The 25,191-nt window shown below is 38.1% G+C and overlaps 2 protein-coding genes across 2 annotated transcripts; both read left to right on the top strand.

Annotated features, from left to right (window-relative positions):
- The first annotated feature begins 310 nt into the window (after positions 1-310).
- Positions 311-11,228, top strand: actr6 (actin related protein 6). Its single transcript, XM_059334308.1, has 11 exons — positions 311-494; positions 4,495-4,612; positions 4,738-4,806; positions 4,979-5,102; positions 6,340-6,475; positions 6,573-6,629; positions 7,197-7,295; positions 7,962-8,040; positions 8,167-8,338; positions 9,522-9,660; positions 10,890-11,228. The coding sequence occupies exons 1-11, from the start codon at positions 427-429 to the stop codon at positions 11,017-11,019; spliced, it is 1,191 nt and encodes a 396-aa protein (XP_059190291.1). The 5' UTR covers positions 311-426; the 3' UTR covers positions 11,020-11,228.
- A 1,433-nt stretch (positions 11,229-12,661) lies between these two features.
- sycp3 (synaptonemal complex protein 3) lies at positions 12,662-24,299 on the top strand. Its single transcript, XM_059335391.1, has 8 exons — positions 12,662-13,148; positions 13,237-13,318; positions 13,475-13,509; positions 20,382-20,499; positions 20,765-20,864; positions 21,077-21,175; positions 23,206-23,310; positions 23,800-24,299. The coding sequence occupies exons 1-8, from the start codon at positions 13,022-13,024 to the stop codon at positions 23,851-23,853; spliced, it is 720 nt and encodes a 239-aa protein (XP_059191374.1). The 5' UTR covers positions 12,662-13,021; the 3' UTR covers positions 23,854-24,299.
- Positions 24,300-25,191: the final 892 nt, after the last annotated feature.

The following is a 25,191-nucleotide window of genomic DNA, read 5'->3' as shown; positions in this document are numbered from 1 at the left end:
CTCCATAATTAACTGCAATTATGTATATAAGCACAATGCGAACTTTGCTATAATCACTCCTATATTTATAATTTTCTTTATATTTTACAGCAATAAAGTTAAGCCTGTTTTTTCATGTGTCTTGCAGCTCAACATTCACTACTTTTCGGTTTAGATCAACAGATTTTTGCGGCGGAACTTAGCAAAACGTGACCTGTTTCTGCCGGAACATTTTATAAAAGGACCTCAAATCTCGTATCTGATTGGCTATACCAGCCGCCAATGAACATAAAGAAAAGCAGAAGAAGATCTGATTGGCTCCCAAGACTACCGGAAGCTTTAATGGCGGCGCGTTGTTTTTGTTAGAAGAATAGACATGTGTTCTGTTTCATTAAATGTGGATCAAATTTAACTTTTACATTTGATGTTGTTAGTTCAAGCAATAAAATGGCCACGTTAGTTCTGGACAATGGAGCCTATACGGCGAAAATAGGATACAGTCAGGAAAAAGTCAGGTGAGTTCAGTTACGTTAGCAAGGTGGCTAACGTTACTTTTACTAATAATAAACCGTCGGTCCAGCTAACTGAAGTATTTACATCCACCTGTTGTTATGTGTAACATAGCGCTATGTAGTGGGGCGGATTAGCTCAATATTTTACAACAATCGTTCACTTTGTGATAAAAGCATGAAATTTGGTAGATGTGTTGGTGAATATGTTTCGAACAAATCTGGATATTGGGCCACCTCAAAAGCGCCCCCTAGTGGCCGTGGCAGGTATTTGTTATACGAATAAATCAATGATGAATAAAAACTGCCCTTTTAATAATACCAACTGGTGATGAATTGCATATTGTTGGAAAGCCTGATTAGTCACCTTTACAACGAGGTACAGCTTGTAAGGATCGTGCATTCATGGAATGAGCAACGGGGCTAAACGTGTGGGTAGCACCCCCCAAAAATGTGCATCCCCTGTGTAGTGGGGCAGATTAGCTGAACAATTGTTTTTTTTTTTGATAAAAGCATCAAATTTGGTACACTCATTGCTGAATACATGTTTAATGAATCTGGATATTGGGCCATCGCAAAAAAAAATCTGATGGCTGTGGCGGCCATTTTTAAAAATACATTTAGACAGAGAAAAAAATCAAAATCAAATCAAATCAAAAATTCTACTAGGGTTACTTGTAGCAGGTTACTCTTTCTGGCAAAATCCTTGTACTGAGGTGTGTGACTTAGTCAGGCGGCTTAGCCAAATAAACGGGACACGCCGGACAAGAGCACCACATTTTTTCCACATACTCTCTATCATTATAGGTTTCAATTTTTAGTAGGAGCCACTTCATCAAGATTGCAGTGATGGCAGCCATATAAAGTCTATGAGAAATGCTATATCTTCCAAGCCACTTAGAAGGTCAATCTTGGTGTCAAAATATACATTTTCTGGGTCCAGGAATCATTTAAAGCTATTGAGAATATCACTAGATGATTATTTGATCAAATAGATATGTTCATTTTCACTCAGACTGGGCAACTCGCTTCAAGTTGCAGCAGGGTATCCTGAGTTGAAACTGTTTGGAATCAATGTTCACGGGAGAGTGCGGATTAGCTGCCATGTACACTGCTCAAAAAAATCAAGGGTATGCTTTCATCTCATGTCAGATCTTGATCAACAAATTATTTACAGTGAGTCATCCAGTGATATTCTCAATAGCTTTAAATGATTCTTTGACCCAGAAAATGTATATTTTGACACCAAGATTGACCTTCTAAGTGGCTTGGAAGATATATTGGTTCTCATAGACTTATGGCTTATGGCTTATATGGCTGCCATCTCCGATCTGCAATGTTGATGAAGTGGCTCCTACCAAAAGGTGAAACCTTTGGTGATAGAGAGCATGTGGAAAAATTTTGGTGCTTTTGTCCGGCGTGTCCCCTTTCTTCTCAAATCTGGTCCTAAGCCGCCTGACTAACTGTGATGGAGTTATAAAATACATTTAAAAAAAAGAAAAAAAGAACCACATGGGCAAAGGAGACATTACATATAGTGTGTGTGTGTGTGTGTGTGTGTGTGTGTGTGTGTGTGTGTGTGTGTGTGTGTGTGTGCAGAGAGGGATGTCCACATTCCACAGGACATAATTTAACAGTGTCTTATTAAGCTTTCACACCCAACAGCCACTGATACATGTTCCAAGCTAACTAGCTAGCTTAAGTACCTATTTTTGCTATCTTGCTAATTTGCTTTTCCGCCAAGGCCCATGATGATTGTTTTTCTCTTTAGCCTTTATGATGTTCATAGCATATTTTATTCATAATTATAACAGGTGAAATAAAATATTTAGACATACCTTGATGGACAGTCCACTGCACTGCTTGTCCCAGGAAGCAAATGCTAGCTAGCTCATTTGCTAGCTAGCTCGATGGCTAGCCCGATTGTGGTGGGGCAGGAAAAATAACTGAAGGAGTGTGTAACTGGATTTTTGTTAATTTAATATGTGTATTTACATTTTTTAATTTACGTTTGTATATTTAGTTTACATTTTTTAAATATTTTAAGAAATAATTTAAATATTTTTCGTAATTTTAACGAAGAAAATGACTGCTATGGCCACTAGGGGGCGAATTTGCGATGGCCTAATATACAGATTTGTTTGAAACATATCCACCAACACATCCACCAAATTGTGTGCTTCTATCACAAAATAAACAATTCTTGTGATTTATTGAGCTAATCCGCCCCACAGGGGATGCACATTTTTGGGGGGTGCTACCCACACGTTTAGCCCCGTTGCTCATTCCATGAATGCACGATCCTTACAAGCTGTACCTCGTTGTAAAGGTGACTAATCAGGCTTTCCAACAATATACAATTCATCACCAGTTGGTATTATTAAAAGGGCAGTTTTTATTCATCATTGATTTATTTGTGTAACAAATGCCTGCCACGGCCACTAGGGGGCGCTTTTGAGGTGGCCCAATATCCAGATTTGTTTGAAACATATTCACCAACACATCTACCAAATTTCATGCTTTTATCACAAAGTGAACGATTGTTAAGCTAATCCGCCCCACTAATGATCATAAACCTATAGGTAACATTATGATTACATATGTACATTTATGTTAATATTATCTGAGGTATCACCGTTCCAAGAAAATCTAACACCAAACTCGGTTAAAAACGGTTTTATATTTTATGACGATTTTTAATAGACAAACCCAATGGACCACATATGAGACTTCGGGGATTCAAAGTGAAATTCATCAAGATATTGTGGTGACATCATAGCTGGTTGTTTCAGGTTTGTGTGGTTAGTGAATTAATTAACATGATAGATAGATAGATAGACTTTATTCATCCCAAGCTGGGAAATTACAGTGTAGCAGCAGCATTACACACAGAGACAATGACAACACAATTAAATAAAAAGAACAACCTAGGCATACTTCAAGCAATAAAATATAAGAATACAATAAAAAATAAAGTGTCTAAAGAAGGAGTATGTATTAAGGAGTAGAATAGAATTCCAGTGCAGAATAAATATGAATATACAGTATAAAAATGTTGGTGCTATGAAACAAATAAGGTGCAATGCACACAACAGTTTTTGTTTTTAATGCACACAACAGTGTGCATTAAAAACAAAAAGTGCATAGCGACAGTATGTAATGAACCAGACTATTATTTGTTATTGTACAGTGTGATGGCATGTGGCAGGAAAGATATTTGTATCTGTCCCTATGACAGCGGAGCTGGAGCAGCCTGTGAGAGAAGGTGCTCCGCTGTCTTTCTACTGTGTGATGGAGAGGGAGCTGATCATTGTCCATGATGGACAGCAGTTTGTTTAGTGTTCTCTTCTCCACCACAGTCCCAAAAGTCTCCAGCCTGAGACCAAGTACATAGTCCAGCCTTCTTGATAATTTTATGAAGTCTGTTGGTGTCGCTGGCTCTGATAGCAGGTTGTTTCAGGTTTGTGTGGTTAGTGAATTCATTAAGAGATTGTGGTAACATCATAGCAGGTTGTTTCAGGTTTGTGTGGTTAGGGTAACATTAATTTGCCAGATATCAAAAAGCATGACGTGGAAGAACAGCTTATATTCATTGTAATGGATATTATTCCTTGCAATACAGATACAAAGAATATGTATCCACCAGATACACACATCTTCACCCACAATATTATCCAGCTTTAGACAGACTCCGTAAGTGCTGAGCTAGTGGAATTAATTAACAGGCATCTTAATTCACAATCGGTCATTTTGAGTTCAGGGAAAATAACAGCCTTACACTTTGTTTATTTGTCTCCAGGTACTTTGTCAAGTTAGGTTTAATGCTGTCAGGAAAAGGTAATATTCAACATAAAGCTGAAGACTTGAGCTGCACTAAATGTGATCATTTTACAGTAACTTACACCTATATCTAAACATAATTGTATGCTTATAACAGCATGTGTTCATTAGCACAAATTCACCTAATGTTTCTCAGGCTGACTCTCTGTCTCTCTTTCTCCCTCAGTGTCATCCCAAACTGCCAGTTTCGCTCTAGGACGTCCAGATTAAAAACCTTCACAGCCAATCAGCTCGATGAGATCAAAGATCGCTCAGGTCTCTTTTACATCCTCCCCTTCCAGAAGGTGAGAGAGTGTAACCAAAAGTAGAGGCTGCAGCTATATAATGTCAGGTCACATCAGGGAAGAACTTAATAGCTTTGGATTCAAAGATTCTCTCTAATTTGCTTTTACCTATTATTTCTGTTCAGGGTTATCTGGTCAACTGGGATGTCCAGAGGAAAGTGTGGGATCATCTGTTTGGAAAGGAGATGTTTAAGGTTTTTTTTTTTTTTTGTTTAATTTTTCTTCCACAATATCTTTTCTGTACCAATGTTTTTTGTGTTTGCTATTCTGCTATTCTAGAGTGTCTTTTTAAAATTATTGCCTACTAATTCAATCTGATTTCATCGTCACCTCCTCTGCTGGTGCTTCTGTGTGTTCTGGATCAAGGTGGATTTTGCAGACACCAGCATCATCATCACCGAGCCGTACTTCAACTTCTCTTCCATTCAGGAGTCGATGAATGAGATCCTGTTTGAGGAGTACCAGTTCCAGTCGGCTCTCAGAACAAACGGTGAGTCAAACCTGATGCTTGACAATACTTTCTGCACAGCTTCTAAACTGGAGTCACTGCAAGTATTCACTTGCATCACATCATAACAGTTGATTCTTCTGTGTGGCAGAAGTTTGACGTGTGTTTAACCTTATCTTTTTTTTTTCAAAACTTTCTTTTTATTGATTTTTCAGTGAAAAAACTAAACACAAACATATAATTATACACACAGAACAGGTACATCAGACAGGGTCATCCATAAATACAGCTAAAAATACAATGGCAAAATACAATGGCAGGTTTTGTTCTAAACAAACGGCTGACAGGTTATCCACAAGGTCACCGGTACAAAAAATAAAATAAAAAAGAATCCCATAACAAGCGGAAATGGAATTTATATATACATAATTATACTCGGGGAGAAACGCTCCTGACCCAGGGGGAAAATACAATAATATAGAATAAAAAGATTTTCCCATCACAGCTGCTGATGTCTTCCCAATAAAATGAAATTATAGAACATTCCCAGAATATGTGAAAATGGAGGAGATACTACAAATATTGATGCACGATTAAAAAAAGCTCAAAAGAGGTTTCTCTCACTGGCCTTGTGCGTTGCCAGGAAGTGAATCGCCATCACGTGGAAATCTGATTCCCAACTTTCTATAGGAAGATGGGTTTCAGAAATGAATAGCTGTGTTCCACTTGAAAAAATTGCATGTACACTCAGGAATGATTATAATACTTTTACAGAGATGTGGCAGCCCTATTTAGCATCTATGGACACATTGCCAGCTTCTATGGTGGACGGGTTGTAGTTTTTGCATTCTCTTTGTCGTCAGTGCTTACTCTTGTCTTCCTTGCCTCTCGACCGTTTTTTATTTTATTTTATTATCATTATTTTTTTTATTTTATTTTATTGTATTTATTTATTTTTAAATTAATTTTATATCATTAATATTTTCATTATTTTATTTTATTTATCTATTTTTTCTCTCTCGCTTTTCAGTTTGTGGGTGGGTTGGGGAAGGGGTTTGGAGTTGTGTGTTTGTCTTTTCATGTATATCTTGTTGAATTGAAAACTGAAAAATAAAATATTCTAAAAAAAAAAAAATATATATGTGAAAATGGCCAGCTGACATATTACCACGTCCTCTCCAACATTGTCCTTGAGCTGGGTTATTGGTTTGTAAACTTTTGATTTTGGGAGTTATAAAGTGTTTAACCTTATCTTGAATGTGTGTTGTGTGTCCTCCAGCGGGCTTTCTCAGTGCTCATCACTACTTCCACACTAATCCCTCGGAGCTCTGCTGTTTGGTGGTCGACAGCGGGTTCTCCTTCACCCACATCGTCCCCTACTGTCGCAGCAAGAAAATGAAAGACGGCATCCGCAGGTCAGATGACTGCAACACCATTGTTAATCTGCAACACTACTAACGATAATAATAACAACAACAAATGAGCTATTGTGGGGTTTTTTTCGCTTTTCAGGTTGAACGTAGGAGGAAAGTTACTGACCAACCACCTAAAGGAGATAATTTCATATCGGTAAAGTCCCCTCACTTGACTATTATCGTTTTGTTTGGCTTGAATCTGTCAGTCTCGGTTGGTAGAAATGTGGTACTTTCCATTGATTAATTACGGAAAATAATATATTTACTCTCTATATACAGTACAGGCCAAAAGTTTGGACACACCTTCTCATTCAATGCGTTTCCTTTATTTTCATGACTATTGACATTGTAAATTCATCAAAACTATTAATGAACACATGTGGAATTATGTACTTAACAAAAAAGTGTGAAATAACTGAAAACATGTCTTATATTCTAGTAAGCAAAGGGTGGTTACTTTGAGGAATCTAAAATACAAGACATGTTTTCAGTTATTTCACACTTTTTTTGTTAAGTACATAATTCCATATGTGTTTATTCATAGTTTTGATGCCTTCAGTGAGAATCTACAATGTAAATAGTCATGAAAATAAAGAAAACGCATTGAATGAGAAGGTGTGTGTCCAAACTTTTGGCCTGTACTGTACTCTGTAGATGGTTGAACTGTGGTTGTTTTCATAAAGATAAAAAAACAAACAAATAATCTCTCTCTCCCTTCCAGGCAGCTACATGTCATGGATGAAACTCATGTAATCAACCAAGTGAAAGAAGATGTCTGCTATGTCTCCCAGCAGTTTTACAAAGACATGGAGATCTCACAGTAAGCCCACAGTAAATGCAGACAGCAGATTTACTGAGACAGATTTCAGGGCTGATGACACACAACACTGAACAATGACGTGCTTTTGTAGAAGCTACTGAGCAGAGCAGTTGTTTTGGTTGGCAAATGCTGCAACAGGGGACCAATTAATCAGTGACTCAATAAGCCTCTGTTGAACATTATGCTGCTTAAAATTAACGTGAGTGAAATGAAACTATCAGAAATAATTAGGGCTGTATTGAAGTCTTTTATTATTTTATTTTAGGTTTTCAAAATAAGTTTTGAATGTCTGTTGTCATATTTTTTTACGTCATCACTCAAAAAAACCCTAAGTGATTTAATAAGTTATTCTTCACTTAGATAGTGTAGTTGAAATATATTTTTTTTAGGTAGTTATATAAATGTGATTTATGGTGCTGTTAGATAGCTGTTAGACTCAATGCAGGTTAATGCAGGTGCGTGCTTCCCTTTGTGTGAAAAGTATTTTTGAAATGCTAAAGGCGAAAAAAGCACAAATGCTAAAAATGCAACTTGTGAAGAAGCACTTTCTCTCCTCTCAAAACCATCTTTATAATGCGGCTCATTGACTGCCTGTAGCTTGTAGTACAGCGTTTTATCAGGAAATCCCGACAAAGTATTTAATGATAGTTCTGTTTGTGTATTCAGGATGAAGGGTGAGGAAAACACTGTGGTGAGGGATTATGTTCTTCCAGACTTCAGCGCAATCAAAAAAGGCTTCTGCAAGGTGAGAAAAGATTTAAATATTTGTCATGATGAGTTGTTATTCTAGAGTGTTTTGTCTGTTTAGCCTGATGCCTCATTTACTGAACATGGCACCTGCCCTCATTGTTTCTCCTCATATGTTGACCAGCCACATGAGGAGATGGTCTTCAGTGGAAAGTACAAGACAGGAGAGCAGATCTTGAGATTGGCCAACGAGCGCTTTGCTGTCCCTGAGATGCTTTTCCACCCGTCAGACATCGGCATCCAGGAGATGGGCATCCCAGAAGCCATCGTTCACTCCATCCAGTCTCTGCCAGAAGGTCAGCTCTGTTTCCTGTTCAAACAGAATGCAATAACTAGCGTAATAGTATGTGATGTTGTGTTTTTTTTTTTTTTTTTTTGTTTGTCTGTTCTTTTTTTTGTTTGTTTTTCTCATCTGTTTGTTTTCTCATGTTTTTTTTTTTTTTTTTCTCATGTTTTATTTGTTCCTTATTTATGCTGTGTAACAATGTCTGTTGTGTGTTGAGGGCAAGGTTATTATAGTTAACGAAAACTAATGAAATAACGAAAACTCGAATTGAAAAAAGATTTTCGTTAACTGAAATAAAAATAAAAACTAGAGTTTTTAAAAAACGATAACTAACTAAAACTGTATTTTGTGGTTACAAAACTAACTAAAATTATAGTGAAAATGTCCTTAGTTTTCGTTTTTGTCAACTTTTTTCATTCATAATTCAGTGTTTCTATTTGAACATGCAACACATGGTAAATATGTTTACTGAGACTGGGATGTCTACACTCGAAACAAAATTCAAAACACCTGGAACTGTAAGAGTTAATAACCTTATTGGGGCTGAGATGATAAACCAAAGGAAACAAAGGAAACATTTATTATGAACTCTTTGAATCTGGCACCCAACAAATAGTCCATTACAAAAAAACTAACACTAAAACTAATAAAAACTAAACTAAAACTAGAAAACTCACTCTAAAAACTAACTGAATTTGAAAACAAAAATTCACAACAAAATTAAAACTAAAACTAATGAAAAATCCAAAACTGTTATAAACTTGGTTGAGGGTATAGGTTTGAATATTATTTTGGTTTTCTGAGTGGTGTGAAAGGGACCAGCCCCCCGCTTAAGACTGGAAGGTGTTTCGCTTTCTGTAATAAGTTTTTTGACTTTGGCAAACTTGTGTTTCTGTGCATATTATTAGAGCTATTTTGATTTACCCTATGTGAGGGAATATGAGTTGTGGGGGTTGGAGTTTTGTGCATATCCTCTGTAACCTGTTGATTGTGTGTGATAAAAAAGATAATTAAAAAAAAAAAAAATAACAGAACATTTGCTCTCAAAAAAAAAAAAAAAAAGAATGCAATAACTAGTGTTGTGCTCAGATAATAGCTCAATTTACGTTTTCATGTAGTACACTTAGACAAATAGTTTGCACTGTCTGTATGTTTGAGTGTGAGAAGCCGCTAACAGTTTTTTCTACCATCAGAGATGCAGCCCCACTTCTACCAGAACATCATCCTGAATGGAGGAAACACTTTGTTTACAGGCTTCAGGGAGCGACTGGAGGCAGAGCTGCGATCACTCGCCCCCGCCCACCTCCCTGTGTCTGTCATAGAACCTGTGAAGTAAGTTCAGCTTCATTTATAGTTGTACACTACCGGTCAAAAGTTTTAGAACACCCCAATTTTTCCAGTTTTTATTGAAATTCAAGCAGTTCAAGTCAAATGAACAGCTTGAAAGGGTACAAAGGTAAGTGGTGAACTGCCAGAGGTAAATAAAAAAAGGTAAGCTTAACCAAAACTGAAAAATAATGTACATTTCAGAATTATACAAGTAGGCCTTTTTCAGGGAACAAGAAATGGGTTAACACCTTAACTCTATGGAGTCTTGGGCTATTTTGTCCATTTTTTAATTATTTTCATGTCTTTGTAAGTCATTTTGTTTCTTTTGGTGTCTTTTTGTCATTTTGTGTCTTTTTTTAGTCCTTTAGTCCAACATAAAATGTGATTTTCAATATTTTTTTTACTTTCAAAACACTATCATGCTCAATAAAGAATTTTAATGTTGCAAATGTGCATTAATTTCAGAGTACACTGAGACATTAAACTGCATCGTTTTCAATTAAATTCTGGAAAAGTTGGTGTGTTCTAAAACTTTTGACCAGTGGTGTATGTTAACGGCATAAATGCACAGCCCCTGCGCGCTGGGATGGCCTTTATGTGCAACTATTATTTGTTGATTTTATTCTATTGGGTGCCAGCAAACAAATTGTTCAAACAACTGTAAGTAGACATTTGCAGTAAAAAGACCCTGAATACAATTTCGTTATTCAAAAATTGTAAAATCATGTATATTAACATAGAAACAAGTACTGCTGGGATCCATAAACAGTTGCAAAACTTAGTCCAACAAAACATAAAATGACCACACCACAGTTTCATACACAACTGTTGGAGGGAGATATGCATTGTGGGTAATGAAGGCGCAAGGATGAGACAAAAAAAGAAGAATGTGTGGAATAAAAGACAATATCTCTGGTTCTGCATCATGGTTTTGAGCCTTTTTTATGTCCATCGTAAGTCTGATATTGTTATTATTATTATTATTAGGAGTGTGACGATAAATCTGTGCAGGATTCTTTTGAAGAAGCTGAACAAAGACCTTCAGTTATATGAGTAGTCCACCGTAACTCTGTATCACAAAGTCAATAAAAAAAATGTAAATGGCTACTGTGTGGAATATACTGAAAGTACATTAAATCCATCAGAACCGCTATTTGTTTCCACAAAACTAAAATTTTCGCTGTTGCTAATGTGTTTGTGTCATTAATGATGTGTCCTGTCTTGTCATGCAGTCCCATCTGTTACTCGTGGGAAGGAGGAAAACTGCTGTCTCACAGTCCAGACTACGATGAGATTGTGGTGACACGAGATGAATACGAAGAGAATGGACATTTTATTTGTGAAGAAAAGTTTGATATTTGACTGAACATAAACTCTTGGCTGCAGATGAACGCTTCAATCTACTTCCGCATTATGAAATACTCTTTCTTAAAACGTTGTTCATGCTTTGACCGAACTTAAACTCTTGGCTGCAGATGTTTCTGCATCATCATGTGTAGTGCATTTCTTTTTTATACTCGTCTGTACTGATTGTTTTTCTGATCCATCAAAATATTTGAATAAGGAGTGTCTCCTGTCTCTCTTGTTTTGTGTTTTATTTTTAGCTGTTTTATACCTTTTTCAAGGTGAGGTTAGTTTTACTTTTGGAAATCTGAAAAGGCCTTAGGTAAATTAGCCTAAAACAATAAACTCCTTAATTTTTTTTATCAATATTTAAAGCAAAAAGGACCACATAATATAGATACAAGAGCAGGGTTTTTCATTAACTATGTCATAAGTTACATCCCATAACCACATGCCTGTTTTTTCAGTATTTTACATATTGATCATATCAGTAAGGTAAAGGGTCAGCTTCTCTGTACTGTTTTTTTAAGTTATTTACATACTTTTACTGAAGTTACAATTTAAATGCAGGGCTTTTTTTTACAGTGGTATTAGTACTTTTAATTGGGTAACGTCAATATAGGACTATTACTTGTAACAAATTATTTTCATTGTATTAGTACTTTTACTTTGGTAACCTTTCCAATATAGGACTTACTTGTAATGAAGTATTTTCACAGTGTGGTATTAGACCCTTTGACGAGGGTAACATTTTTTATTACAGGACTTTTAATAATGAAGTATTTTCAGTGTTGTATTAATACTTTTACTCAGGGAAAAAAAAAAATATGGGGCTTTTACTTATAGTATTTTCCCAGTGTGGTATTGGTAGCAACCTTTAGTCATTTCATAAATTGGACTTTAACAAAATAGTTTTTCCAGTGTGGTACAGTATTTTCAGTGTACCATTAGTACCAGTGGTGGAATGTAACTAAGTACATTTACTCAAGTACTGTACTTAAGTACAATTTTGAGATATTTGTGCTTTACTTGAGTATTTCCATTTTATGTTACTTTATACTTCTACTTCACTACATTTTGAGGCAAATATTGTACTCTTTACTCCACTATATTTAGCTGCCAGTTTTAGTTACTTTTCAGTTCAAGATTTAACATAAAAACATAATTAATATGAAATGTTTGCTAACATGTTTTAAATTGAACATCATACGAGTATATTAAGTTGTTAAAATGAGCCCTACCTTGAGAAAATTAAAGCGGTCCGTACATAAATGCATCAAAAATAATAACCCAACAATGTATTTTTAGAATATATGAAACAATCTGAGTGGGTCCATTCTGCATAATGAGTACTTTTACTTTTGATACTTTAAGTACATTTTGATGCTGATACTTCTGTACTTTTACTTCAGTAAGTTTTGAATGCAGGACTTTTACTTGTAGTGGAGTAAATTCACAGTGTGGTATCAGTACTTTTACTTAAGTGAGAGATCTGAATACTTTTTCCACCACTGATTAGTACTTCACTCCTGAATATTTAACTACTGTTACTGGAGTTTTCTAATTAATAAGTTACATTTTTGTGTTTTTTCCTGATTTTATACAGTCTATGGGCCACACAAGAAAAAAACTTGTCTTCCTAAGATACCGTTTATTTTTATTCAAATAACTGCGTTTAAAAAATCGCGAGCCGTTTCATCCGGGTCCTCTCGTCTGGTTCTGGCGGGAATCTGCTCGGTAGCTTTTATCTTTTTGCTCCGTTTTGTTTGTGCTATGACCCTTTAGCTTCACTCTGTAAGTTACACTTGAGCTAGAAGCAAAAAACGAGCCCCGTTTGATTAAACGAGTTAACTAAAATTACGTTTTCTTCGTCTGTTCATGATTTTCGTCTTATAACAACAGCTGGATCCATTAGCTGAAAACGTTAGCTAGCAGATAGCTAGGTAGCATTAGAGCCGTTAGCAGTTGAACAGTTTACATTAAGCTATTTAATTAGCCTCAATTAAAGCAGGTTGGAAGAATGCCAACAGGGAGGAAACAGATGGGGAAAAAACACCCAGAGGAAAAAAATGATGTAAAGGTGTTTGATTTTAGTGAAAAGGAGGAAAAGAAAGGGCTGAGTGGCTCAGAGGACGATGTCAGGGAAGGTAAGGGTAAGCTAACTTCAGCTAATGTTAGCTTTGCCGGCTAAGTAAAGGACATTAACTTTACATTTTGATGACTTTCTGCCTCAAGATGAAACTCCAATAGTGGAAAAAGTGGCCAAGAAGAGACCTGCACCTGAATTTGAGGAGGGGGCAACATCATGTGCTGTGGGGTATTAACACTGTTTATTTAACACTATTTACTATTTATTTATTATGATGGCAAAAATCCATTCAGCCATTATGGGTTTCACCACTGTCCTGCCAAACATTTTCCATTATCATTATAACACAGTATATGATATTAACACGTCTTTTTCCACACTTAGAAACGAGGTACAATCCATGTTGGAGAGATTTGGAGGTAACGACTTTATACTATATATACTATTATATTAATTATTATATTATATTTGACCTTTTTCAGCATTTATCATATATATATATATATATATATATATATATATATATATATATATATATATATATATATATATATTGGTTTGAGTCTCTGACAAAGAACTACATGAAGGGAAGCCAACACAAACTGGAACAGCTGTGGAACACCTATCACAGCGAGAGGTCTGAAAACATAATTAAACTATATCTGTAGGAAATTAATTCACTGCAGCTTAACACATCTTAGAATTGCAATGCCAGAATATATGAAGTTGAAAATTAATTGGAAAGTAAGAAATATATATATATATATAAAGTCCAATTTATGAAATGAGTAAAGGTAGGCTACCAATACCACACTGGGAAAAAACACTGAGTAAAAGTATTTATACAACACTGAAAATACTTCATTATTAAAAGTCCTGTAATAGAAATGTTACCTCGTCAAAGGGTCTAATACCACACTGTGAAAATACTTCATTTATCATATATATATATATATATATATATATGATAAATGCTGAAAAAGGTAAAATTAGGTTTGCTACTGGAAGTCTAGTTTTATTTACTTACCCTTTTCATCAGGCGTTACCGATTTGAACCACAATATTGGTAATTTTATACTGCATATATTCTGTATATATAGTTTTTATCCCAAACTTTTGGATCATCTTATAACACTTGGAATGTAGTGATGCTATGCGTTGCTGTTACTAATCACTAAACCCAAACGGAATCTGCGGACTTTTTTCTGGTTTTCTGTGGTGATTCAGGAGGAAAATCTGCGGGATTCTGCGGAGTAGTTTCTTCTCCTTTTGAGGTTTTAAACAATTATCTAGTACAATAATCCATGTGTTTAGAGCAAAAATAGCAACTTAAACAAAATCCATTCTGTATTAAAATTGCCTAATGTCAAAGGGGAGTTTTTCCTTACCACCCTCGCCAAGAGCTTGCTCATGTGGGATTGTTGGGTCTCTGTTAAATATAGAGAGTCTGGTCTTAAACCGGCTCTACTTGTAAAGTGCCTTGAGATGACTTTTGCTTTGATTTGGTGCCTTATAAATAAAAGTTGATCTCTTCCGATGATTAAAAAGGTTAAAGTTAAAGTCCCACTGACTGTCACACACCTGAGTGTGTGAAATTTGTCCTCGGCATTTAACTCATCCCCGGGGGGGGGGGGGGGGGGGGGGGGGGGGGGAGCGGTAAACAACAGTAAACTGCCCTCTGGTATCAATCTAACCCCCAAGTCCAACCCTTAGATGCTGAGTGCCAAAAGGGAAGCAATAGATCCACCGATTTATTTGTGCAAAAAAGGTCACAACGTTTCTACCAACGTTGTCACCTTTTTTGCACAAATAAATCGGTGGAGCATAAAAACTGTTTGTGCAGACTTCCCTCTTTTTAATCATTGGAAAAGTTTTTTGTCCTGCACCAGCACTTAAACGGATGTGCATAGTGCTACCTTAAATAAAATCCATATAAGGAGCTGCCACGCTGACGTCATGGAACCCATATGTGAGATTCCATATGGATGTAGTGTATCTGACTCACTGTGACCTCACTGGAATGACAACAGCATTTTAGCTGACAATATAAAGATAACTGCAGTCTCAGAGACCTCAGATTCAATCACTGCCCAAATCTCCTGCAGATAGAAAGAAAGCTTTAAGGGCCACTGAGAACAGGAGAGACCAGGCAAGTGTCACTGAAGAAATGTGCATGTGTCCCCTGGGTACCTCTGATATGCCTATAGGGGTCGAATTGGCAGGGCAACATAGGCGTGAGTGCCACGTAGCAGCCTGAACTCTGGATGTGAGACTCTAGTAAACCTAAAAGTACCACAAAGTCAAAAATATAGTCACCATATTGACACCATAAAGTCAAAAATTAGATTTTGACATTTTTATTCAATAGAAAACAATTTACTCTCTTAAGAACATTTCATAGAACTCATTCAAATTAGGCAACATAAATTTGTAAAAAAAAAAAAAAAAGTACAGAGATGTACAGGGAATGGATAGTATTAATCTACAAAAAAGAATAATTGCATTCACTCTGAGCATATGTACAAATTAGGATATTTCCATAAATAATGTTCTAAAGACATAAATAAATAAATAGGTAGTGCAAATTCTTATTCATATTCAATAGATATCTGAAACAAAAACAACTTTAAAAGGTTTTAAATAACCTAAATATATAATTAAATTGAACCATAGAGAACCATACATAACTTTAAATAGTCAATGAACCCCCCTGCAATTCTACTAATTTAAAAAAGACTTACTTTAACAATCAATAAAAAAGAAAGAAACAGAGTTAACGAGCAAGTCAGGTAGTCAGTCGGTCATTCAGACTGTCAGTCTGTCAGACAGAGACAGTCAGTCAGTTAAAAGGATATTCCGGTGTAAATTTAATCCATGGTCTAACACACCTTGACACCGAGTAAGACTCCCCCTCGAGAGGTCAAGTTAGCTGACCGCTAGCTTAGCTAGTTTTAGCAACCTCAGAAAAGACTGCACGATAACAATACACTGCAGCTTATGTCTCCAACTAGAAACCGCTATCAAAAAGCCACTCAACTCACCCTCTCCTCCAGCAGCCTGCCTGTGTGGGGAAGCCCTGACGAGTCGATTACCGAGTGCAGTAGATTTCTGCAGCTCAAGGATGAAAATGTATGATTATTACTCCATTGAATGCTCAGTTCTCGTAATCGACTCGTCAGGGCTTCCCCACACAGGCAGGCTGTTGGAGGAGAGGGTGAGTTGTGCTGTGTTTTTAATACAAATCCAGCAAAGCGAGCAGATGTTTGATGCTCCGTACTGTGTGCTGGGACTGTACATGTACTGTTACTGAAGTTTGGTGCTGTTCTCACCATTAATTGTGGCTATGAGTGGCTTTTTGATGGAGGTTTCTAGTTGGAGACATAAGCAGTGTATTGTTATCGTGCAGTCTTTTCTGAGGTTGCTAAAACTAGCTAAACTAGCGGTCAGCTAACTTGACCTCTCGAGGGGGAGTCTTACTCGGTGTCAAGGTGTGTTAGACCATCGATTAAATTTACACCAGAATATCCATATATCCCTTTAAATGTTTAATCCTGCTGCCGACTGTTGAATTTTGCAATGAGCATCATTTTAATGTTGTTTTGGGTAAGGCTCCGTCTGTACTGTGTGAGCAGCATAGTATAGTGGGAGAACAGTCTCTCAACATCCACTGAGGTAGTGGGGAGATGGAGGTACAATGCTGCAAGTGGGGCAAGAGTGGGCATTCTGTCCTCTCTGGTGGCCCACCACTCCACAGGACTGACCTCATCAGCGTCACTCTTGTCCATATGGATGTAGCGGTGCCATTCCTCAGCTGACACACACGTAAGGGCAGGGGCCACCTGGACGTAGTCCTGGATGTTTTTTCTCACACCAGCTACCTTTGCTGGGTCAAACACTGGGAGGGCTTTGAAGAGCTCCATGCTGGGGTGTGACGCCATCACATTCTGCAACTTTGTAGAGCAGTCAGCCATGGTCTTCTGGAAGAGCTCAGTGCAGGCAGCACGATCATCCTCATCCAGCTCCCTCAGCCTTTCTGTGGTCCTGGGATGCCAATCCTCAGCCCCTACAGTGCGGCCATATTCAAAAAGCATGAGGAGGTTCTCGAGCTGACCATGAATAGTGGCAGCAGAGGGGTTGGAAGTCTCCTGCAGTTTTGTCATAGTGGTCTTGATCTCAGTGCTGTGCTCAACGATGAAGATCGCATGGGCCTTTAGAGTAGCTTCTTTCTCTTCCAGCAGCACTCTCAGGTCCCGAACAGCCTTGGAGGACAGTGGCAAAGTGGGTATGAAGTCGCATAAAATGTCCAGGTTATCTGCAAGGTACTGGACAGCTTCAATCCAGGAACCCCATCTGGTCATCACAGCAAAGACTGGCATAACAGGAGCCAAGTCCAATGCCTGCATATAAGCCCGCAGCTCTTGGCGACGTTGAGGTGCCTTGCAGAACACTCTTTTCACAAGTGCACACACCCTGTTGAGGTCCTCAAAGGTATCTGGGAAGACCTGCAGCACCAAGTTGAGGAGATGTGCCAGACATGTGACATGTATGGAGTTGGGGAACAGGCCATGAAGCATGGTGTTGAAGGCTTTCTTCATGTAGCTTGCCGAGTCGGTGACAAAAGCCCACACATCACTAAAATTGATGCTGAAGCTGTTGAGGCAAGAAATGACTGCCTGGGACACCGTGTTGAAGTTCACTCTGTCGATGAACACTATATCTGCTGCCAGAGGTGGCCTGCCAACAGGTTGCAGAAGAATTGCAAGGACACAGCGGCCACAGGCGTCTGTCGTCTCATCTAATATAATGTAGATGGGCTTTCCTTCCACCGCACTCTTTATGTCCTCCACATACTGAGGGAACAGCTCTGGTAGGTAGTCGGAGCGGAGGTGGGACGGAGCTGGAAGGGATCCGCCCTGCTTGCAGTATTTCTGCAGAAAACAAGCCAGCTTGGGGGCCTTCTCAAGTGGAATATCGGCTTCAACAAGAGCCTTGGTAAAATCTAGGACAAACTCCTTCCTCTCAGCAGTTGATGGGGTCTTGGAGAGGCAGGCAGCCAGGGTTTGAGTCCTAGATCGCACTAGAAGACGGAGAGAAAAAAAAAGAATAATTGAAACATGGTATTATTATTACACAGAATAAAGTAAACATAGGCTTGTACTTTTACTTTGTTTATTTAGACGGGACTGTGCATATTAAGGAGCAATACATATCTGATTGAATGTAAATATACTGAATTAAGCAAAGATGCCAATTTTAGTCCATAGTAAAAAAACAAAAAAACAACAACAAGTAAAATAAAAGCAGCTGGTTTTAATGGAGAGAGTATGAGCCATACAAAAAAAAAAGAAGAGATCACAGCCTGAAGCAACACTGTTGCTGCAAATAAGAGAGGAGGCTGCTTTTAATTTCTGACAGCTCAGCATTGTGTTACTTTTAAATATGAAGGTTTATTAATTTAAACAAAATAAAATAGAGCAACAGCAACTGATATTTTAAAATCATGTTTTATATTGTTTTCGTATATTTTATTGAGCGCAATTATGCGAGTGTGTTTTCCTAGAAAACAAGGCTCGATGTGCGTATAAAAATATGCTACAGTGGGGTTTATTAGTACAAATCTCATAGGCTATTCTCTCTGTACAAAGACAACAAAGACCTTTTTAACTGTGAAAACAAAGAAGACATTTAATATTTGCATTTGGGCAGCATATAACGTGTTATATGGCATATAACAGGCGAAACACTAACACTAAAATAGTTTATTCATGGCCACATCAAAGTGAAATTATTAACTCTACCGATTATCCATCTGATTATCTGTCCTGCTGCGAGCGCACAACTTCTTTCAGTGTCTCCATAGACTAGCCTTTATAAAAGTAAAATATAAATTTATGAGCTGCGTTTTCCCTCAGCTGAACACCTGTCAGCGGAGACGCACAGAGAGAAAGTAAACAGCAGCGGATCCGCTCGATCTCTCCCTCCGTACAAATGCTGGCTCTGATCCAGCTCCGCCGGACTTTCAAAATAAAGGTGACGCAGCTCTAGATGAGTTAAATAGTGAAACAGCGGCGCATTCATAGCCGATTTTAGGATGAAACTCTGAATAGAACCTGGTCGGGACGATGGTGATCTAGCCGGATAAAAGAGAGCCACCTTCGTATTACAGTTAAGCCCGGCTTTAGGCTCAACATAGCTCGCTAACCCACTAAACTCGCTTCCAAGTACAGCCCTCTGTGGTGACAACCGGCGGTCGTCTAAACACGGTGACAACACATTTAAATGAATTTAACATGTTAACCAGCTAGTAAGTACTTACCCAATCCACTCCTCTTTCTGTTGCTGTGCCTCTGGGACTTCAGGTGCTCCAGGATGGTCTGCTTCCTCAGGTAATCCACCGAGTGCTGACATACTTTACAAAATAATACGCCCCCGTCCGCATAAAAATCATTAGCAAATTCATATGCCCTGTCTGCCGCGGTGATCCGTGTCGATAAATGCCGACGCCTCAGCTCTTCTGCTGTAAATCGCACTTTCGACATCATTTACCGGTAGATTAAAACTACGTTGTTTTGTTGTTCCACCTGACACAATATTGACAGCGGCGGGGGGCGGGGAGAGGGGCGGGAAAATGTAAATTCACAGACAAAGGGGGAGGGTCGAGAGGCGTTCAAGGTGTTCAAAATTCCGCGGAATTACCGCGGAGTTTTCGTCGGAGCACCGCGGCCGCAGATTCCGTGCGGGCCTGCTAATCACACTACACTGTACTTTGCTTGAGATTGTGTTGCACTAATATTTCAAGTACAACTTGTAGATTGTTTGCATTGTAATTATGGATATAATTATATTTTTTGTTTGTTTTTGTATTGTATGTATTTCTGTTTATTTATATATACTGCTGGGACAAAATAATGTATCCCATCTTACTTTCAGTAGTCTTGCATAAAGAAAATATTAGCACCGGAGGCGTTCCCAGTGGCACACCTGGTAGAGCGCCCTTTCCCGCATGTCTTCCCCTCTGTCTCCCCCTTCACTCTGTCCTATGAATAAAGCCTAAAAAAAATCTTTAAAAAAAAGAAGAAAATATTAGCACCAATACATGTGAACAGGTTGGCATTAACATGTTGTTAAATGAGAAAAAAAGCATGTAGATTATATTAGTGTATAATCAACAAAGTATTGTTCGGAATCAGAACTGACATTGTTTTGGCACCAGTATGACAATACTGGAATATGTCTAGCTGTATTCCTTAGTGTGAAAGAAACATACTCAGTGCTGTGTTTTTGCTTCCAGCTGATATCAGCAAAGTGATGCAGGCCAAGAAGAAACGTCTTGAGTCTCTGACAAAGAACTACATGAAGGGAAGCCAACACAAACTGGAACAGCTGTGGAACACCTATCACAGCGAGAGGTCTGAAAACATAATTAAACTATATCTGTAGGAAATGAAGTCACTGCAGTTTAACACAGCTTAGAATTGCAATGCCAGAATATATGAAGTTGAAAATTAATTGGAAAGTAAGAAATAATAGAATTTACAGCATTATGAATTAAAATGGAGGGACAGAATCAGTAATTATTTGCAAGTTGTTTAGATCATTTTAAATATGCAGAACTCAAAAATCATGGCATTCAATATGTCTTTATTTTTAAGTTTGAAATGTGTGTGTTTGCAGGCAGAAGATGACACACCAGTACTCCCAACAGGTGTCCTCAGCGCTGCAGCAGTGGGAGGCTGAAGCCCAGCGAGCTGAAGAGCAAGAGGAGAAGTTCAACGTTTGTTCACTTCCTTGTTTGATTGGTTATATAGGACTAAATCTTTGATGCTCTGTGGCTTCTAGTGTTACGTCCACTTCCAATCTTTTGTTAGATACCATCATCACATTATAACTTGCTTCTAACTGTGTGCACTAAAGGGTTCACTGACAGCTTCTATTTATTGACGAATCTGAATAATCTTCCTCAACTTTGTTTCTTCTTTCTGGCAGAATCTGTTCAGACAGCAGCAGAAGATCCTGCAGCAGGCCAGAGTGGTTCAGAACCAGAAGCTGAAAACTGTCAGAGAGTTGTACGAGCAGTTTGTGAAGGTCAGGCCTTTGAAACCTGTGTTAAGAATGTTGACTGCTATTATATATAATGTTACATTCTGCCTTCGGTCATACTGCTGACACCTTCAGAGTGAAGTCAATGTCTTTAGAAATAATTTACATTGCAAGCATTTTTTTTAAGATAGTGTGTTTGCTAGCAGACATAACTGTAATTCTGTATTTGGCGACAACCTTTATTACCTGAATTCTTAACTAAAGAAAAGTCAAACTGAAACTGTTTTCACACATTTGCATCCTTCTTTACAGGCAAAGTTGCAGCAATTAGCAGCCAATTGTCTGACCAGCTCACTCCCCACCCGACTCCTAATACTGTCACATGTAGAAGTCCCACTACATGTCTTTCTGTATCTCAGCTGGGCAGTACTGAATCAGTTGCTAGCACCTCATTTTCTGGCTTTACACCCCTCTCTGAGAGTGAGGTATCCAAACTGTTGACATGTAGCCGTCCTACTACATGCTCGTTGGACCCTATACCAACAAACCTTCCTCAGTCCATTAGCCCAACCATCACGCCAGCTGTCACACGTGATTAACGCCTCACTGTCCTCTGGCACTTTTCCCACTGCATTCAAAGCAGCTCGGGTAACACCTCTTCTCAAGAAACCCTCTCTCAACCCTGCTGAAGTCGAGAACTATCGTCCTGTCTCACTTCTTCCATTCTTATCCAAAACTATTGAACGGGCGGTCGCTAAGCAACTTTCAGAATTCCTCCTACAGAACAATCTTCTTGATCCGAATCAATCTGGTTTCAAAAGCGGTCACTCAACTGAAACTGCTCTGTTGTCTGTGACAGAAGCCTTAAAAGAAGCAAGAACAGCAGCAAAGTCCTCAGTTCTCATTCTGCTTGACTTGTCAGCTGCGTTTGACACAGTTAACCATCGCATCCTCCTCTCTACTCTCTAAAATGGACATCTCTGGCTTGGCTCTGTCCTGGTTTGATTCCTACCTCAAAGAACGCTCATTCAGTGTATCCTGGCATGGACAGTTGTCTACTTTGCATTTCCTCTCCACAGGGGTTCACCAGGGCTCAGTGCTGGGACCCCTGCTATTCACTATCTACACCACCTCTCTGGGTGAGGTTATCTGCTCACATGGCTTTTCCTATCACTGCTAAGCAGATGACACTCAGCTCTATCTGTCATTTCCTCCTGATGACCCATCGGTCTCAGCACGGGTCTCTGACTGCCTCTCTGACATGGAGCCACTTGGATGAAGGCACATCACCTCCAGCTGAACCTTTCAAAAACTGAACTGCTGGTCCTCCCTGCTAAACCTACAATACACCACAACATCAAGATTGACTCCCTGTGTCTTGCCCCCACCAAGGTGGTGCGAAACTTAGGGGTGATGATTGATGACCAACTCACCTTTTCCAGTCATGTCGCCTCGTTACCCGGTCTTGCCGCTTTGCACTTTACAACATCAGAACAGTCAGACCTTACCTAACTCAAAACGCCACCCAACTCTTGACACAAGCTGTCGTCATCTCAAAACTTGACTTCTGTAACGCCCTCCTGACAGGCCTGCCAGCCTGCACAATAAAACCGCTTCAGATGATCCAGAACGCGGCGGTGCGCCTGGTCTACAACCAGCCAAAAAGGTCACATGTCACACCGCTGCTCATTGAGCTCCACTGGCTACCTGTTGCAGCCCACATCAAATTCAAATCTCCGTCTCCGGAACTGCTCCTACCTACCTGAACGCCCTGATTCAGACATACAGTATGCTACCTCACGACTGTTGCGCTCTTCCAATGAACGGCGCCTGGCTCGAGCAGGGGCGTCCCTCTCTACCTTTAAAAAACTCCTGAAGACCCAGCTCTTCAGAGAGCATCTTCTCTCCTAGCACCACACGATAATTCTACTCCTCAAAGAATTGTCACTAGCACTTATTGATGCACTAATAGCTCTTATTGCACTATACCTTGATTGTTTGCTTTTAATCTTCCTGTAAGTCGCTTTGGATAAAAGCGTCTGCTAAATGACTAAATGTAAATGTATTTGTTCCAGAACATGGAAGACATGGAAAAGAGCCATGATGCATTCCTGCAGGGGGCGCAACAAGAGCTGAGGAAGGAGATGGCCACTCTGCAGAAGAAGATACTTATGGACACTGTGAGTGTTGAAGAGATTTATTCAAGTAAAATGGTATAAAGTCAGTTTAACTCACAGTGGGGTGGTAAGGTTATTAACAAGCTTAAATATTTCAGTCAAAATCTAATAATTTAAGACTGATCGATATTGAAGCTTGAGGAACTCTGAGGAAACTTATTTTGATTTTTGTATTTCAGCAAGACTTAGGTGTTTTGCTTGTTGGTAGAAACATATTATGGTCTTTCAAGAATTGGCTCTTGTTATTAGCCCAGAATTTCAAATACAAGTACACCCCCAATTACAGGAGAGCAGGAAAAAACACAAAAATGTAACTAATTAATTAGAAATAAACAGTAAAAGTACAAATTTTGAAAAATGGACAAGGTAAGAAAGTGAGAGTGAAAAAAAATACTGACCCAGAAATGTAATAAAAATACAAACTCTACATGTTGTGTTGATGTCACATTCTGTTGTGTGCCAACCATATTGTGTTGATGTTTGTTTTCACAGCAACAACAGGAGATGGCCACAGTCCGCAAATCGCTGCAGTCGATGCTGTTCTAGCCTGTTAACACGATGAAAAAGTAATATTGCATTTGTATTCCTGTAGCGTTGTCAAGGTTGCATCACTTGAATTTATAGTTATTTTTCACATTGCGACTTTGTTCTCTTACAGTTTGTGACTTTTTGTTGAAAATAGTCTGTTCTACAGCTGAATTTTTGTTTTAGTTTATTCAGCAAGGAGGCAGAGCAGCCGTTATTTAATATCTGACCACAAGAGGGAGAACAGAATATGTTCAGGAAGGCGTAAAACTCTTCAGCAACTTTCAGAGTTCAATTAAAAACAAAGTTATCTTAATCACAAATGTTTTATTAATTCATAGGCAATTTGAGACAAAGAGCCTTGGATTAAAATTTCACACTGCATAATTTAAAACTGTGGAATTATTACTACACCTTCTGAAAGATTAGAAAATGACTAAAATAAAGTTGTTGTTTTTTGTACAGTACTGCGTGGTGCATTTTCTTTCATTTTAAAGTGTTCAGTTTCTATATACGGTAGTTTTATAACAACATTAAGTGTGTTTTTGCGATCTGCACCTGGGAGTATTCGGAGTACAGCTGGGAAATAAAGTAGAACAATAAATGCTGCATTTTAAGAAATGTTTCAGGAAGTAGATTTATTTATACTCAGTCATAATTACACAATATGCCCTACTTAAAATTTAAATCAAATAAACAACCCACTCGCCAAACAGAATATTATACATATTTTACAAACCAGCACTAAACTTACCATGTGCAGAACATTAACACTACAATTAGTTCAGTTTCAGTTTCTAGTTAAGATTTTAGCTGTATGTTTTATTACTCTATTATTTGATCTATACCTTTGTGTTCCCTTGTGTTTGTTTTACGACATTATTGCTGTTGTGACAGATCTTGTGTTTTATAATCTATTAGTAGTAATCATATTCTAGCTGTCATATAAACATTATTCAACAGTGAAAGTGAAAGTTTACTCAAGTTATGTGCTGCACAAAGTTTAGGTACTTTTTCTCTAGTATTTTTTTTATTTTTTTTTGCTTTTCTGCTCTGCTCTTAAAAATGTCTTCTTTCTAACAAGGATAGCTCAAGGTGACAAATGTCTTGTTCTGTTCGACCAACTGTCCAAAACTCAAAACATATTCAGCTTATAAATATATGTTTCAATGATTCAATTTCTGTAATCACTTAATAACTATTTGTTGCAGGTCTAATTTTGACCGGCATAACCTTTTATTAGAATATGGTATTTTATCCTAGCTTGGATGAATGTATTTCGTGTTGGTGGGTTTATTCAAGAAAAAATTTCCCATGTGGAAAATAAAAGTGAAATGAAAGTCGCTTCTTCTGAATTAA

The sequence above is a fragment of the Centropristis striata genome, chromosome 6, assembly GCF_030273125.1.
Source record: "Centropristis striata isolate RG_2023a ecotype Rhode Island chromosome 6, C.striata_1.0, whole genome shotgun sequence".
NCBI classification, from domain to species: Eukaryota; Metazoa; Chordata; class Actinopteri; order Perciformes; family Serranidae; genus Centropristis; species Centropristis striata.
The sequence above is the reverse complement of the archived record's forward strand: the minus strand, read 5'-3'. Positions and strand labels throughout refer to the sequence as shown.

Bases quoted from the DNA above. Each gene is read 5' to 3' on its own strand.
- sycp3 (XM_059335391.1), top strand. From the start codon at position 13,022: ATGCCAACAGGGAGGAAACAGATGGGGAAAAAACACCCAGAGGAAAAA. The intron at 13,149-13,236 runs GTAAGGGTAAGC...TTCTGCCTCAAG, and splicing joins AGAGGACGATGTCAGGGAAG to ATGAAACTCCAATAGTGGAA. The intron at 23,311-23,799 runs GTGAGTGTTGAA...TTGTTTTCACAG, and splicing joins AGAAGATACTTATGGACACT to CAACAACAGGAGATGGCCAC.
- actr6 (XM_059334308.1), top strand. From the start codon at position 427: ATGGCCACGTTAGTTCTGGACAATGGAGCCTATACGGCGAAAATAGGA. The intron at 4,613-4,737 runs GTGAGAGAGTGT...ATTTCTGTTCAG, and splicing joins ACATCCTCCCCTTCCAGAAG to GGTTATCTGGTCAACTGGGA. The intron at 8,041-8,166 runs GTGAGAAAAGAT...TATGTTGACCAG, and splicing joins TCAAAAAAGGCTTCTGCAAG to CCACATGAGGAGATGGTCTT.